The following is a 13,573-nucleotide window of genomic DNA, read 5'->3' on the forward strand; positions in this document are numbered from 1 at the left end:
AAAAAATATACTAATCACAACCTACTATATTGATTGAGTACATTGACATCCCAGAAGGTAGAAAAACACTAATCTTTTCAATTTACAGATGGAAACATAGATAAGATTATCTAAGATTACTGAAAGCTTTCTTTGTTGTTTTCTGTAATATATTATTTGATGTGTCTATGTAAGTTTTATCCTATAAAGGTAGGAAAAGTTAAATATTTTCTTATGGAAAACTTAAAAATCAGGATTAAATACTGGCTCTTAACATTGATAATCATGACAGCCAGGCATGGTGGAGCACACCTGTAATCCTAGCCCTTGAGAGGCTGAGGTAGGAGGATTGACGCAAATTCAAGGCTAGCCTGGGCTACATAGTGAGACCCTGTCTCCAAAAAAAAAAAAAAAAAGGTTTAGAGTCAGACACACCTACAAGGTTTGTCACGAAAGTCAGTGCCCCCTTGACCCTGGCCCCACTGTCACTGCCAACTGTTTTGAGACTTGTGGCCTGGGTTCTGTTTTACAGACCTCCCCTGGTGACCCCACACCCTGGCACGCCCAGCATCGCCGCTGGCTTGGTTCTCAGGCTGAGCTCCATGGACTCTGCAGACACCACTGACGAGCGAGCAAGGTCGTGTTTGGGGTGGTCAGAAAGTCCAGAGAATATCGGAGAAATAATTATAGTGGAAGACAGGCTGCCGTGAGTCCCTCTCACAATCCTCCCCGCTTGGAACATGCTTAGCCCACGTTCTCACCACTCTCGGGGAGTCCTCTCTCCTGCGTCTTTACCAGGTGTGATGAACACAGCAAACGCCACTGCCCTGTGCCCTCCAAACGAAAGGCAGCTCGTGAAGCGGGGCGCTGTGTCTGCCTCGCTCACCAGCCCTGGGGCCGTGTGGCTTCCGGGTCCTCTCCAAAGTCAGACTGACCAGGAAAAGAAAACATTCTGGATTGATTCAGGACACTGAGGCAACCGGGACAGTACAACTAGACACCAGTGAAAGAGGATTCCAGAGCGGCTGCAGAAAAGCAAGAATGATGGGACCGGTGTGTTCCAAGCGAAGGGGAGGATTCTGAGGGGATTCATGGCACTCTAAGATTTTTAAAATGTCAACATCCACTATATAATTTGCTCACACTTTTCTGTTACTTTTCCTTTGCTGCTCCACTTTGGTTTTCCCTGGAAAGTTTTCTGCCCACCCACCGTTGACATGCAGGTAACCTTCTTTAGCGCATGGCTGTCCTCCCCGCACACCCGTCACAGCTAGCCTGCTGTCCACTGGACTGCCAAGCCTTCTCCAGCCCTCTGCAGGTGTGGGGACCCTCGGTGTCTCTCTTGGATTGGGTCCTGTCCTTTTTTTTTTGGTACCAGGGATTGAACTCGGGTCCTTGCGCTTGCAAGGCAGGCCACTGAACCGCTGAGCTAAACCCCCGGCCCGCTGTCCTTTCTTGTTTCTGTTTTAAGGAGTGCTTTCTCCAGCAGCAATGGAAGGGGCGGCATTTGAGAGCTGACATGCTCCAGGGTCTGGCCCACATTCCTTCCCACGTCAGCGCTGGCCTGGGAGGTGCAGAATCTGGGGTGCAGCTGATTTCCCCCCAACACTCAGCCATGGCTGCTCTGCAGCTGGTACTGCCGTGACTGATGGTCGGTCCCCCACTCCCGGACCCTCTGCTCCGGAGTTTCGGTTATCACAGCCGCTCTTCAGTGTTCTCGGCCAGGCAACCCGGAAACTCGCTCTTCAAGCACAAAGGTTTCTGGGCTTAGTGGACGATTTCTCCACTTCCCATCTTCTGTGGTCTCTCTGGAATCCTACCCTTCAGACTGTTGCCCTTCCATCTTTAAACTTCTTTTCATTAGAGGATCAAACCCAGGGTGCCCGGCCACTAAGATGCATCCACAACCTTTCAAAATCTCTTTTCTTGAGATAGGCTCTTACAAGGTTGCCCAGGCTGGCCTTGAACTTCTGATCCTCTCAGCCTCAGTAGCAGCCCGGGTTACAGGCAGGCACCACCGTGGCAGGCAGCTCTTCTGTGGCACTAGCCAGTTACTTTCCTACTTTCCAGTTACTTTGTACCCTCTAGGAGTCTTCACTTTTGCTCCCAGCTGTTTAGTGTAAGGCCCTGTGCTCAGAGCTCAGCCCCACAACTGTGCACAGGCACGCACACAGGTGCACACACACACACATATACACACAGGTGCGCACAGACACACACACACACACATACACACACACATACACACACAGGTGCGCGCAGGCACACAGGCGCATACAGCATCCAAGGGGATCCACCAAAAGCCCCGCAGCCTCATTTGGCAGGAATATTGAAAAGCGGATCCAAACGTGTGCATGGAGACACACAGGCTATGAAGAGTCGACAGGGTCCACGTGCAGGAAAGTGTACAGGGCGTGATTCCCAACCTCACTATAGAGCCACTGGGCAGGACACTGCCAGGCACTTGGGACAAACGGGCCCAGGCCCGGCCACGGGGCGTCTGACAGACATGGTGCAGTCAGGACTTGGTGAGAAGGCAGCAGAACTCCAAGTACCAGCCTAGGCACCAATCCTGGCAACCAACCAGCCTGCTCTCCGCACCCTGTTGCTGCCCCGTGAACGGGCACCACCACCCCGGGAACGTGTGCACCCGTCTCCCACACACACGCACACCAGCACTCGGCAGGACCACACCCAGCTGCCAGAAAATGTGCAGCCCAGCCCAGTTACTTCTAAGGCTGTGACAGCCGGGGTTGAAGATGCCCCCAAAGGCTCGTGTCCTGGGAGGTGACTGCACCACGGGAGCTGTGCTGGTCCGTGGACTCATTTTGGACGAGGTCGTGGCTGATGTGCCGTGGGAAGTGGGGCCCGGCTGGAGGGGGTCGCTGACGTGGTCTGGAAGGGTTTCTTCCCCTCCTCTCTGCTTCTTGACCACCACGAGCTGAGCAGTTTTCCTCTGCTGTGCTCTTTCCCCAGGGTGTTCCTACCTCAGAGGCTGCTGACCACGGACGGAACCCACTGAAACTGTCAGACAAAATCCCTGCCTCCTTCAAGTTGTGGATGTCAGGTATTTTGTTACAGCACTCAAAGCATACTACTACCTTGGGTGTTAGTAGTTACTTCTAAAGTGGAAACAACTCAAATATCCATCAACAACAGACTGCAAAGTATGGTCCTGTACATTCATGCAGTGGAAAGCTACATAGCAATGAAATGGAACAGTTCTGCTCAGCAACATGGTAGACTCTCAGCAATGGTGGGGACAGCCAGACACCACACACACACACCCAGCCCTCACTGTGATGCTCACACTGGATCCACGTCAGTCAAGGCAGCGGTAAGCTCCGGTGGAAGGTGGCTACAACGCCGGCCGCCCCTACAATGGCTCCATGGCGCTCACCTTGGGTAACTCTGGGCCGTGTGCATGTCTGTGCCATTTTGAGTGCACAACTCACTACAATGTGGGCCCTCGGAAGCTGCAAAGAACATAGTGTGGCCCCTGCTCTGGGCTCCTCGGTGCAGCTGCCCGATTCTCACGGCCATGCTGAAGGCCAGGGGCTCCTTCTGTGGTCCGCTCGGCAGATGCTCAACAGAGCCTCTGCCCTGGGCCCAGCCCCAACCCAGCCTTGCACCCAGAGTACAGCCTAGAGCCCTGCAGCCCCATAGTTCTCTGGGCCCCGGATGCTGCTGAAGTCTTGGGGCCTGCTGGCCAGCCCTGCCTGGGAACACCCTCGCAGACTGGGGTGTGGCAGACACCATGCAGGAGAGGAAGCCACCCCACCCCGTCCATGCCGCACCTGCCACCTCCAGCCCGACTGGCAAGCCTCCAGCACGCTGCTGCGAGCCCCGCGTTTCTGCTCAGGGACACCTGGGAGCTGGGCCAGGCACATCTCAGCTGCTAGTGAACCCAGCATGCCTGGTCAGGCGGCTTCCATGCTCAACAGAACAGCTGTGTTCCGACCCTGACCTGCCTGAGGCCAGCGGTCAGCTGTGGTATAGAGGAACGTCCTGCAGGCCCCTCTCCCTTGGGGCTCAGCAGTCTCCCTGCACCATGGACTGGCAGAGGGGAGGAAGTACCCTGCAGGTTGCTGCTCTGCCACCTTGGTCCCAAGACCGAGCTCCAATGGGCTCCTGGGTTTAAAGTGGGGCAGACCGTGCCACCGGGAAGGGGGACTGCAGAGCCCTGGGGACACAGGGCCGCCTGTCAGCAGGAGAGGGCACGGGGCCTTGGAGCTGGCTCTGGGAGATGTGTCCCCAACTGAGAGATCAGACGAGAGAGAGGCACAGCGTGTAGTGTGTTTAGAGCTCTGTGACACATCTGGGGCAACACTGCAGGCCCATGATGCCAAGTGCCAGAGGAGGGCGGAGGGCAGCTGGACCTCAGGGTCTTCATGGGGTGGTTACAGGAAGCCGTCAGCCTCAGGCGGGACCAGGTCACAGGTCTGAGAGGTGCGGGTGGGCACATGACATGGAGGGGTCCCCCTGGCCGTGGTGCTGTGCCCAGCCTGTCGCTGTCACCACAGTCTGTCTACACAGGCGACAGCAGCGGTGCCTTGGGCTCTCTGCGCGGTCTCCACCGCCGGCCTCAGAGCTCATTGTGCCTTGTCCTGGAGACCCTGCTGGACAGGTCCTGTAAATGCTTCTTCACCTGCGGGTGTCAGGGAGGCCTGTCAGCCAGAGATGGCCCAGCACACGCAGCGCCACAAGTCACAAAAGGCGCAGGTCTCTCCCCTGCTGTCACAGCCACAGCCTCTCTGGGAACTGTCCCTGGCACTGCTCAGCTCAGCGCCCTCAGACACCGCCAAGGACACAAGAGCCAACCCTGGGGAGCAGGCATTCTGCAAAGGGACGCCACGTCCTCTGGCCATCTGCCGTGCCGCTGCCTCCAGGCGCGGACAGGACCTGGGGACTGGCTGCCACTGTGTGCAGAGGCGCGGCCTCATGGCCGCGGGTGTCTGACCCAACACCAGGGGCACAAGGACCCGGGTGACGTCCTTGCAGGGGCCACCGCAGTGCTAGCCGCTCTGAGCCTCTGGGGTTCTCACGATGACGATGCCCTGACCACCGGAGCTTCTCAGCTGCTGGGGCACCCTTCCCGGGGTGGGGTGGCCGGCTCGGAGCTCACACCCGCTGTCACAGGTGGCCGTGGAGCGCAGTGCCCCAGCCTGGCTGCTCCTCTCCTCCATCCTTGCGTGCAGACCGCTCTGCCCGCCCCAGGCCCAGCCTGCGCTTTCCCAGGAGCTCCTGTGCTCTACACTCAGAAGGCAGAGCCCTGCGGCTCTGGCCGCAGCCTCGTCCCTCCAGGCTTCTGCCCCGCGCCCACCTTGTAGCCCAGCTCCTTGGTCTTCTCCTCCAGCAGGGCGTACTTCTCCCTGTTGCGGCTGACGTGCTCCTGGTCACCGATGCGCTCCACGTGCTTCAGCTTCTGGTGTGAGATCTCCAGCTGCTTCTGGTAGTGGCTGTGCTTCTCCATCTTGGCTTCGAAGTGCTTGAGCTCCTCCTGGAAGGATGTTCAGTGGCTTGGTTCCTCAACACACCTCCTCGAGGCCCAAGCCCAGGCCCACACCCCAGAACCTAACAGCTCGCAGGACACTTGTCCCAGGCTGCCCCTTTCCTACGCACACCGACCCGCCCTGGCTGCTGTGCCTAGGACTGGGAATTGCACCCCTACCGGTGGCGTGTGGGCTCCGGCATAAGCAGTGACCTGGACACGGGCCCAGTTCCCGGCGGCCACCCACCGGCCACCCCCAGGGCTCTGATGTCTGCCTCTGGGCTGGCCCACAGGGGTGCTCACACCGGGTCAGTTGAGGAGCCCTGTAGCCTCCCTGCAGCCGAGGCCTGGACAGTGCCAGGGGTCATGCACCCCGCCTGCTCTTCTCACCCCACGCTGACTGCTTGTCACGGCCTCCTGCTGGCCCTCCCTGCCAGCTCCATGCACCCTGGAATCAGCAGGACCTCCGAGCCCACCCACCATGTGCCCCCCGCAGGTACGAGGCCTGGCCTCCTGAAGCAGCACCTCTCCTCCGTCTTCCTCAGCGCTGCAGGCCCTGCACTGCCTCGGCCCCACCCTCACAGCTGAACTGCAGTTGAAGCCCTACTCAGGCACCTGAGTGGACAGAGGAGCCGGGCGCACAGGGACTCTTCACCTCCTCTGGGACACCTCAACCCACGGCTACCTTGGCCTCTTGTTCTCAGCCCCAGCGTCCCTGTCACGGCACAGTGGCCAAGGCCGCACCAGGCTTCGGTGGCACATGTGCACAGCGCCCTGGCCATGCACTGGGATGCCAGGTCAGAGATTGGCACAGGAAGGCAGGAAGGATGACTGCCTGGGCCACGTGGCTGGGGAGGAGAGGGCGGAGTCTGTGCCACCTGGAGACGGGCTGGGCGGCCGGCAGCGCCTTACCCGGAAGGACTCCAGCTCCTTCTTGGTGAAGTTGGCGGTCTGGGCCTGGTCCCACAGGTCGATCACCCGAGGCTCCTCAAACTCTGTGGGGAGGAGGGCTGAGCTGGGCAGGGTGGCAGCACACCAGGCTGGGGCAGCCACGGCGGCAGAGTGAGCCTGCGCTGACACGAGGCTCAAGGGATGGGAGGGACGCGGACAGAACCACGAGCCACGGGAGGGAGGCGCGTGCTAGGCCCAGCACACAGCGGGAGGGGCGCGGCTCACCTGCAGCAGGGCCGTAGCCCTGGTGGCTGACCTTGCGCAGGCGGTCAAAGCCCTGGTGGATGCCCCGCAGCTTCTCCTTGAGCTCGCTGTGCTTGCTGTACAGGGCGTCGCCCTTGCCGTGGCTCAGGTCCACAGGGCCGATGGCGTTGTTGTAGGCCTCTGTGGACACGGGGTGGAGGGCAGTGAGGACCGAGGCCACGCGAGCCCCTCTGCCCAGGGCGCCGCAGACCCACACTGAAGACTGTGTGCTGGACCTCAGGAGATGGGACAGGGCCCAGGAGGGACAGGACAGAAGCCTTCGACATGGGCTACGAGTGTGCCGATGTCTGACACTGGCGTCTGTCCGCATCACTGAGCTCATCTGCACCTCCATCGCTCTTCTCCAGGCAGGCAGGGCTGGCTGCCGTGGCCTCTGAACACAGCACACCGTGCCACTGCAGCCACGCAGGCCCTCGGCCCCACTGTCCGTGGAGCTCGCCTGGGTCACCGACTGGCGGAGGCCGGAAGTGCACGGCTGTGTCAGGGTCGTCACGGAGGCTGACCTCGGCAACCTTAGCTGGCTCCACACCCGCTCCTCTCTGGCGCTGCTCCCCTGTTCTGATTCTGGCTGCCACGAACTGAGCACCTTTGGTCCCCCATGCCCTTCCACCGTGATGCCTGCCTCAGAGCAGCGACCATGAACCAAATAAAACCCTCCTCCTTTAGGTGGGTGCCAGGAGCTACATCCGGAGATGGGGAAGCTGCCTGATGCAGCCAGGCTCCATGGGCTCTGATGCTTTCAGGGTCCTCTGTGGGGAGGAGGCCAAGCCAGTGGGTGGATGCTTCAGCAGCGTGCAGGGCCGGCACTGCCCACGTGGAATGCCCCCTGGGTGCACCTTCGGTCCTGCTCAGCGTGTCCAGCAGCACATTGTACTCGTGGACCTTGTCTCTGTGGTGCAGGAACTCTCGCCACAGCTTGTCCAACTCTTCGCTGGAGAACTTCCCCGAGGTCTTCGCCTGGGAAGGAGGGGCCAGCTGAGTGCCCTGGGAGTTGCCACCTGCTCACAGCCAACAGGCCCAGGCTGGCAGGACCCTGCCACCTGCTGGAGTGGTACATGAGGCCCAGTTTGCCCGCCAAGCCTCTGACCCTTCATTGGAGGGGTGCGGGAAATGAACCCCAAGCTGGAGAGGAGCTGGGGTTGTGCTGCCCTTGTGCCAGTGCCCAGACTTGAGTGGGGCAGTGTGGCCAAGCTGCGCCGACTCTCCTGGCTATGGTATGGTTGGTGAGGACAGCAGGCCACTTCTCCAGGGGACGTCCGCCAGTCCCTGTCCCCCCTGGCCGCCTCAGGCCACTCCCCACCCTCTCCTTCCTGCTCCCCTCCATGCCCCAGGACCTCCGTTAATACGGGCCCCAACCTGTGGACAAGCAGACCAAGCCACACCATAATGCCCAGCCCGCACCCCACACCCCTCCCAGGCACAGCAACAACACACAGACAGACACACGGAGGGCACCTTTCCTAGTACAGAAGCTGGCCAGAGGGCCCATGTAAGTGTCAGATACAAGTAAAGAATCTGGCCACAACCAGGTGGTGGCTCAGGAAGTACACAGTATCCCACATAATCACATAATCTGAACAGCACCCCTCGCCACCTGGTGTCCTGGGGATTCAACCCAGAGCCTTGCACTGACCTGCATTCCCAGCAGCCACCCGCCTTTTAAAAATATTTTGAGACAATGTCTTGCTAAGTTGCCTAGGCTGGAGTTGAACTGATTCTCCTGCCTCAGCCTCCTAGAGTGCTAGGATTATAGGCAGACATGAACCACCATGGCCAGCGCTAAACATATTCCGTGCCTGCAGCTCTGACAGCTATTACAGAGTTCCTTGTGCAGGCAGCAGGAATATTCCCAGCAGGAAAGCAGGACCAGGACCAGTGTTCGCCCACCTGTCCACCCGATAGCCCCAGGACAAGTCCTGGGAGCAGGGACCCCAGTACCTTGTGCCACAGCTTCTCCAGCCGGGGGTCGCCCAGCCCGTCGTCCTGGGTGTCGTCGGCCAGCACGTTGCTGTGCGGCCCCTGTACGTCCTTCCTCCCGTCCAGCCCGTACCTGGCCAGGATGACTGGGGGAGCGGCACGAGCTGTCTGGGCAGTGCTGCTCACTCCCTGGGACCGCACAGGTCTGGTGGGAGCAGCCCTGCCTCTTGTCACCAGCACTCGGTGAGGGGCCCGAGAGCCCAACCCGCCCTGGACAGGGCGCTCTGGGGCGCTCATGACCCAGCTCGGGGCCGGGCCGGGCTCTTCCCAGTCCCACATGCCTGTCTTAAACTCGTCCAGCCCCCGCCCCCTGCACATCACCTCGCTCCTGTCCCGCCTGTCCTGAATACCCAGGGCTTACCACAGTGCTGTGCCAAGTCCCTCTGACTGTCACAGCGTGACTCCTGACATCTATCTCAGAGTGGGGGCGCACCTGCTTCCTCCTCCATCCGGCCCCAGGCCTTGGGCTGCCCATGCACCCAGGTCCCTGGGACCCTGCCCCTGGGTCTGTCTGCCAACCCCCTCAGGCATCAGCGCAGGAGCTGAGAGCTGACGCTCCTCGTCCTGGACCCAAGCCTCACGGCACCAGTGTGAAACCAGCACCCTGGGGTACGCGGGCCCTCCCCGGGAGAGATGGACGCAGGCGCACCATTGAGGCTGCGGGCGAGCTTGGCCTCCCTCTCCCCGTCCTCGTCCAGCCCCTCCACCTTCCTCTTCTTCCAGTTAAGCTCGTCCCGCTCTTGTATCTTCAGGTCAGCATGCAGCTCCGCCAGCTTCACGGGAGAGAGGTGGAGCTGCCGAGGAGAACAGGGCAGCATGTGACAACTGGCCGGTGACCCCAAGCATGGGGCCGTGACTGGCCCGGAGGGTGGCGGCCCTGGGAGCTCTGGGCGACCAGGAGGAGTCATGCGCTCCTGGACGAGAACCCCAGGGTGCAGTGGCCTTTAGACACGGAGCCCAGCTCCAGAGACAACAAAGTGTGATATGGAAATGCCACGTCCGTCACGGTGGCCGCTGGCACCTGCTGACATCCACCAGGTAAGGGCTGGGAAGGCGAGGCGTGGGAAGCAAGTGCACCCGGTGAAGGGTGCAACACTGGGAGCAGGATGTGAATGTACAGGAAACATCAGACAAAACCCTTCCCACCTGGGGAGCTGGGCCAGAGCCCCAGGCCAGCACAGGCTCAGTAACCAGTAGGCCTCTATAACGGAGCCCGCCGGGCCCCCCGAGCAGAATCTTACAATCCCCAGCAGAAACTGCCAGAGCCTGGGGCTGACGGCTGCATGTAGGACACCAGAGCTCAGCCCAGCGAAGGAAGGGCTCTCAGGTCCTTCTCCGATACGTCAGGTTCTCTTGGAGCTGAGGTCCCTGAAAGGGAGCAGAGCCCCTGGAGCTGGAGGAACCCACCCCTCACCTGGGCTGAGGTCAGTCCCTCTGCAGCTCCCCTGCCCTGGCCAGGCCCGGTCCACCTGACCTCATCCAGCTGACACCGGGCTAGAGGAGGTGGCCCTTGGGCACGCTGCTTAGGCTTGTAGATGCCACACCCATCATCCAGGCACTCTGGAAGCTGAGGCAGGAGGATCACTGGTTCAAACCCTGCCTAGGCAAAGTATGGACTTAGCAAGGCCCTGTCTCAAAGTTTTAAAAAAGGGTTGGAGATGTAGCTCAGTAGGAAGCCCCTGGGTTCAGCCCTAGTGCCTTAAAAAAAGAGATAAAGAAAAGGTAGAGTGTGGTGGTTCCTGTGCAAAGCCCAACAGGTGTGCCCACGTGAGGAAGGCAGCACAGTGGTGAGAAGGAGCGGTCGAGGGACAAACCCGGGCCACGGTATCGTCTGCTCTGGCCTGATTCTGCCCCGACAGAGGTCCTGGGTGAGGCCCAGAGCTGTCACCATGTCCTCCAGGGTCCAAAGGCGGTGATGCTCGAGGCCCTTGGAGCCAGGCCCAGACACGCCTTTCCCCATGGGTGTGGGAAGTGGCCTGAGCTGGGGAAGCTGATGCCACGCTTTGAGCCGTCTTGCCCCCCAGTCACCAATTCTGCAGTCCTCGGGTGGCCTCAGGGTACCTACATCTGTTTACTGTCCTCCGAGAGCAGCTTGTCTGAGGGTCAGGACCAAGAGCCACCAGACAGCAGCCGTCAGCGGCTCGCAGAGTGGGGCCAAGTGGGTCACACACCCAGCCCGCTTCGCTTCCAGACCCCCTCTCCTTAGAGCTGCTCCTCGCTCTGTGCCAGGCCCGGGCATGGCTGGGGCAGAGCGCACTCTGAGCCTGTGCTAAGTCCTGGGTTTGACCCCTGCACCACAAAGATGAAAAAGTGAGTAAACCATCAATATCTGTGCAGATACTTGAGGAAGAAAGCCACTTGCCTGAGGGGCTGGGGAAGAGCCCTCCACTTCCTCCTCCTCCACACCCACAGGAAAGCCGGCCCAGGGGGGCCACCTGACCCTGGCACCCACGTCTATGCCACCCCAGGTGGGAATGCGCACACTGGCCGAGCGGAGGACCAGGCTGTAGCATCGGCCCTGAGCCAGGTCGAGCCAGGGCTCCGACTCGCTGGCCTGGACACCACAGGCCAGGGTAGCGTCCACCTTATTCCCCTCAAGCAGAGGTGCTGACACGAGTGCCCATCCGCCCGCTGGGTCTCCACGGACCGCAGCCCAGGTCCCTCGGCCAGCCATCCTTCAGGGTGAAGTGTGACGTCTGCCCTTCCTGGTGCACACAGCCACAGGGCTGGGTCCTGGGCTCCTGCTGCTCTCTGTGTGCTCGCCTGACCTCTCACGCTATGCCTTTTTCTGGCCCAATGTGACACATGTTCACCTGTCCTGTCAGAAACTCAGACTGAACCAGGCACAATGGTGGTGCACAACAGTAATCCCAGCACTTGTGAGGGTGAGGCAGGAGGATGGTGAATTCAAGGCCAGCCTGGGAAGTTCAGCAATATCCTGTCTCAAAATCAAATAAGCAAGGGCTGGGGAGTTAGTCAGTGGTTCCACTGACTGCCTTGCAAGCGCAAGGATCTGAGTTCGATCCCCATACCAAACAAAGAATCAAATAAGCAAGACCTGGAGGTATAGTTCAGTGGCAGAGCATTTGCCTAGCATGTGAGACCCTGGTTCGATCCCCAGTATCAGATCCCCAGTATCAGGAAGAAAGAAAAGGAAGAAATAGGAAGTCTAGCTCCCAGGCCAAGGATGACAGGAATTTGGCCCTGACTGTCACAGCGGTGGCATGCGGACCTGTGGAACGCATTCCCCTTGGAATCCTCCTAATATACAGCAGCTTGTGAAAGAGAGGCACCAAGAAGTCTGCAGGGCAAGTGGCAGCACCTCCAGGGCACCTCTCCGCTCCATGGACAGCCCTGCCTCTGTCCTCACTCCAGTGCGTCTTTCGACACACTCACTGCATCACAGCAGTGTGAGTCTGCACAGAAGGGGGTGGGCCCCACAGCACGGCTCACAGCTCATCTGAGCGGCTAGGAAACCGGAACAGGGTGGTGTGGCACCGGGTGCAAGAGCTGAGAGGGCCTTGTCTTCAGTTCTTGGTGGGCAAGCAGCATCTGGAGCAACTGTTCAGCTAACAATTCTCTGCCTCTGCAGGCTGATCATGGCTCCCCCGGCTGCCAGCCCACCCCAGGACCTGGGGAAGCATGCAGTCCGTGCTAGGTGAGGAAGAGTCTGCTCACTGAGGCTACTCAGCTCTGGGATACAGCTCTCACCACCACCCTGGTTCCTCATCTAGACGGAACACCAGCAAAAGCAAGCATGTGCTCAAGAACTAGACTCTGTGGGAATAAGACTGAGTTTCTGTCGTACCCTAGAACAGAAGCTCACAGGCAGAAAAGCTTCCAGGACTGGAAAGGTCAAAGCCCAAGCAGGACCAGGAAAGCAGGCACCCAGCAGTGACCACAAACAGCGGAGAATAGGGAGCATGTGACAAGCAGATCCAGTGTGGTCTAGTCCCGGGAGAACTCAGGGACCAAGCAGGTGCAGTGGGAGAGCAGGTAACCTGCCAGGAGGACTGGGGAAGCCGGCCAGGCAGGGGCCAGGCAGAGCCCCCACCCAGTGTCTTCCAGGTTCCCCAAACCACTCCTCTGAGGAGCCCACCCAGCCCATGCTGGCTCTGCATGCATCCACTGCCATGGGCATCGGGGGACAGCAGCTCCTGCTCCCTGCTGCCTGGAGGCTCTGGCCACATCAGGCCTGCTGACCCTTCCTCCGGGAAGCCACCTAGCCTCTTTTGCCTGCAGAGCTTTTATTCACCTCACAGGCTGAAGGCAGCATATGGGGGCCACCACAGCAGCACCCCAGGGCAGGCCCAGGAGCGGCGGCGGAGGGCCAATGGGCTGGTGCAGGACACTGCCCCCCAGCCCCCGTTCTGGCCTCCCCACTTCCTCTAGGGCCAAAGTTTCTCCACTTCTCTCTCTGAAACTAATCTTATTTTGCAAATTATTTACTCTGAAACTCCCAGAAGGCTGGAGTACTTATGCAAGGAGCTAATCTCTCTCCACTTCAGAGGACGATAAGATGCCCAGATAGGTGGGCCACAATCTAAATCCCCATCCCAGAACAGAGCCAAGCATTGTGTTAATGAGAGCAGTTGGCGCCAGGTCACAGCAGTGACTTTGAGGGCGTCCTTCCCCCTGGGCCTTGTAACCTTCAGCTCCCAAAGGAAGAGGCCAGATACCTGTTCTGAGTTTGCATTCCCCTGGTCTTCACCTCCACACCCATCTCCCACCTGTTACCCCCACCCTGGGCTAATGGGACTTCCGCTGTTCCTGCACATGCCGGTGCCCAATAACACCTGTCCCTGCTTCTTCAGAGGGAGCCCAGCCGGGCCTGGCTGTGGCCCGCAGGTTGGCGGGCAGCGCGGGCTAGGCCCTGGTAGGCTTGGCCCTGGGGTCCGGCTCGCTGCTGCG

At 59.8% G+C, this 13,573-nt stretch overlaps 1 protein-coding gene across 1 annotated transcript; it reads right to left on the reverse strand.

Annotated features, from left to right (window-relative positions):
• Window positions 1–4,270: 4,270 nt before the first annotated feature.
• Window positions 4,271–9,585, reverse strand: Lrpap1 (LDL receptor related protein associated protein 1). Its single transcript, XM_010641769.1, has 7 exons — window positions 9,312–9,585; window positions 8,624–8,748; window positions 7,522–7,642; window positions 6,647–6,805; window positions 6,383–6,465; window positions 5,303–5,479; window positions 4,271–4,627 (listed from the first exon to the last, which is right to left on the reverse strand). The coding sequence occupies exons 1-7, from the start codon at window positions 9,568–9,570 to the stop codon at window positions 4,565–4,567; spliced, it is 987 nt and encodes a 328-aa protein (XP_010640071.1). The 5' UTR covers window positions 9,571–9,585; the 3' UTR covers window positions 4,271–4,564.
• Window positions 9,586–13,573: the final 3,988 nt, after the last annotated feature.

This window comes from Fukomys damarensis, unplaced genomic scaffold, assembly GCF_012274545.1.
Source record: "Fukomys damarensis isolate Sample0158 unplaced genomic scaffold, DMR_v1.0_HiC HiC_scaffold_35, whole genome shotgun sequence".
NCBI lineage: Eukaryota > Metazoa > Chordata > Mammalia > Rodentia > Bathyergidae > Fukomys > Fukomys damarensis.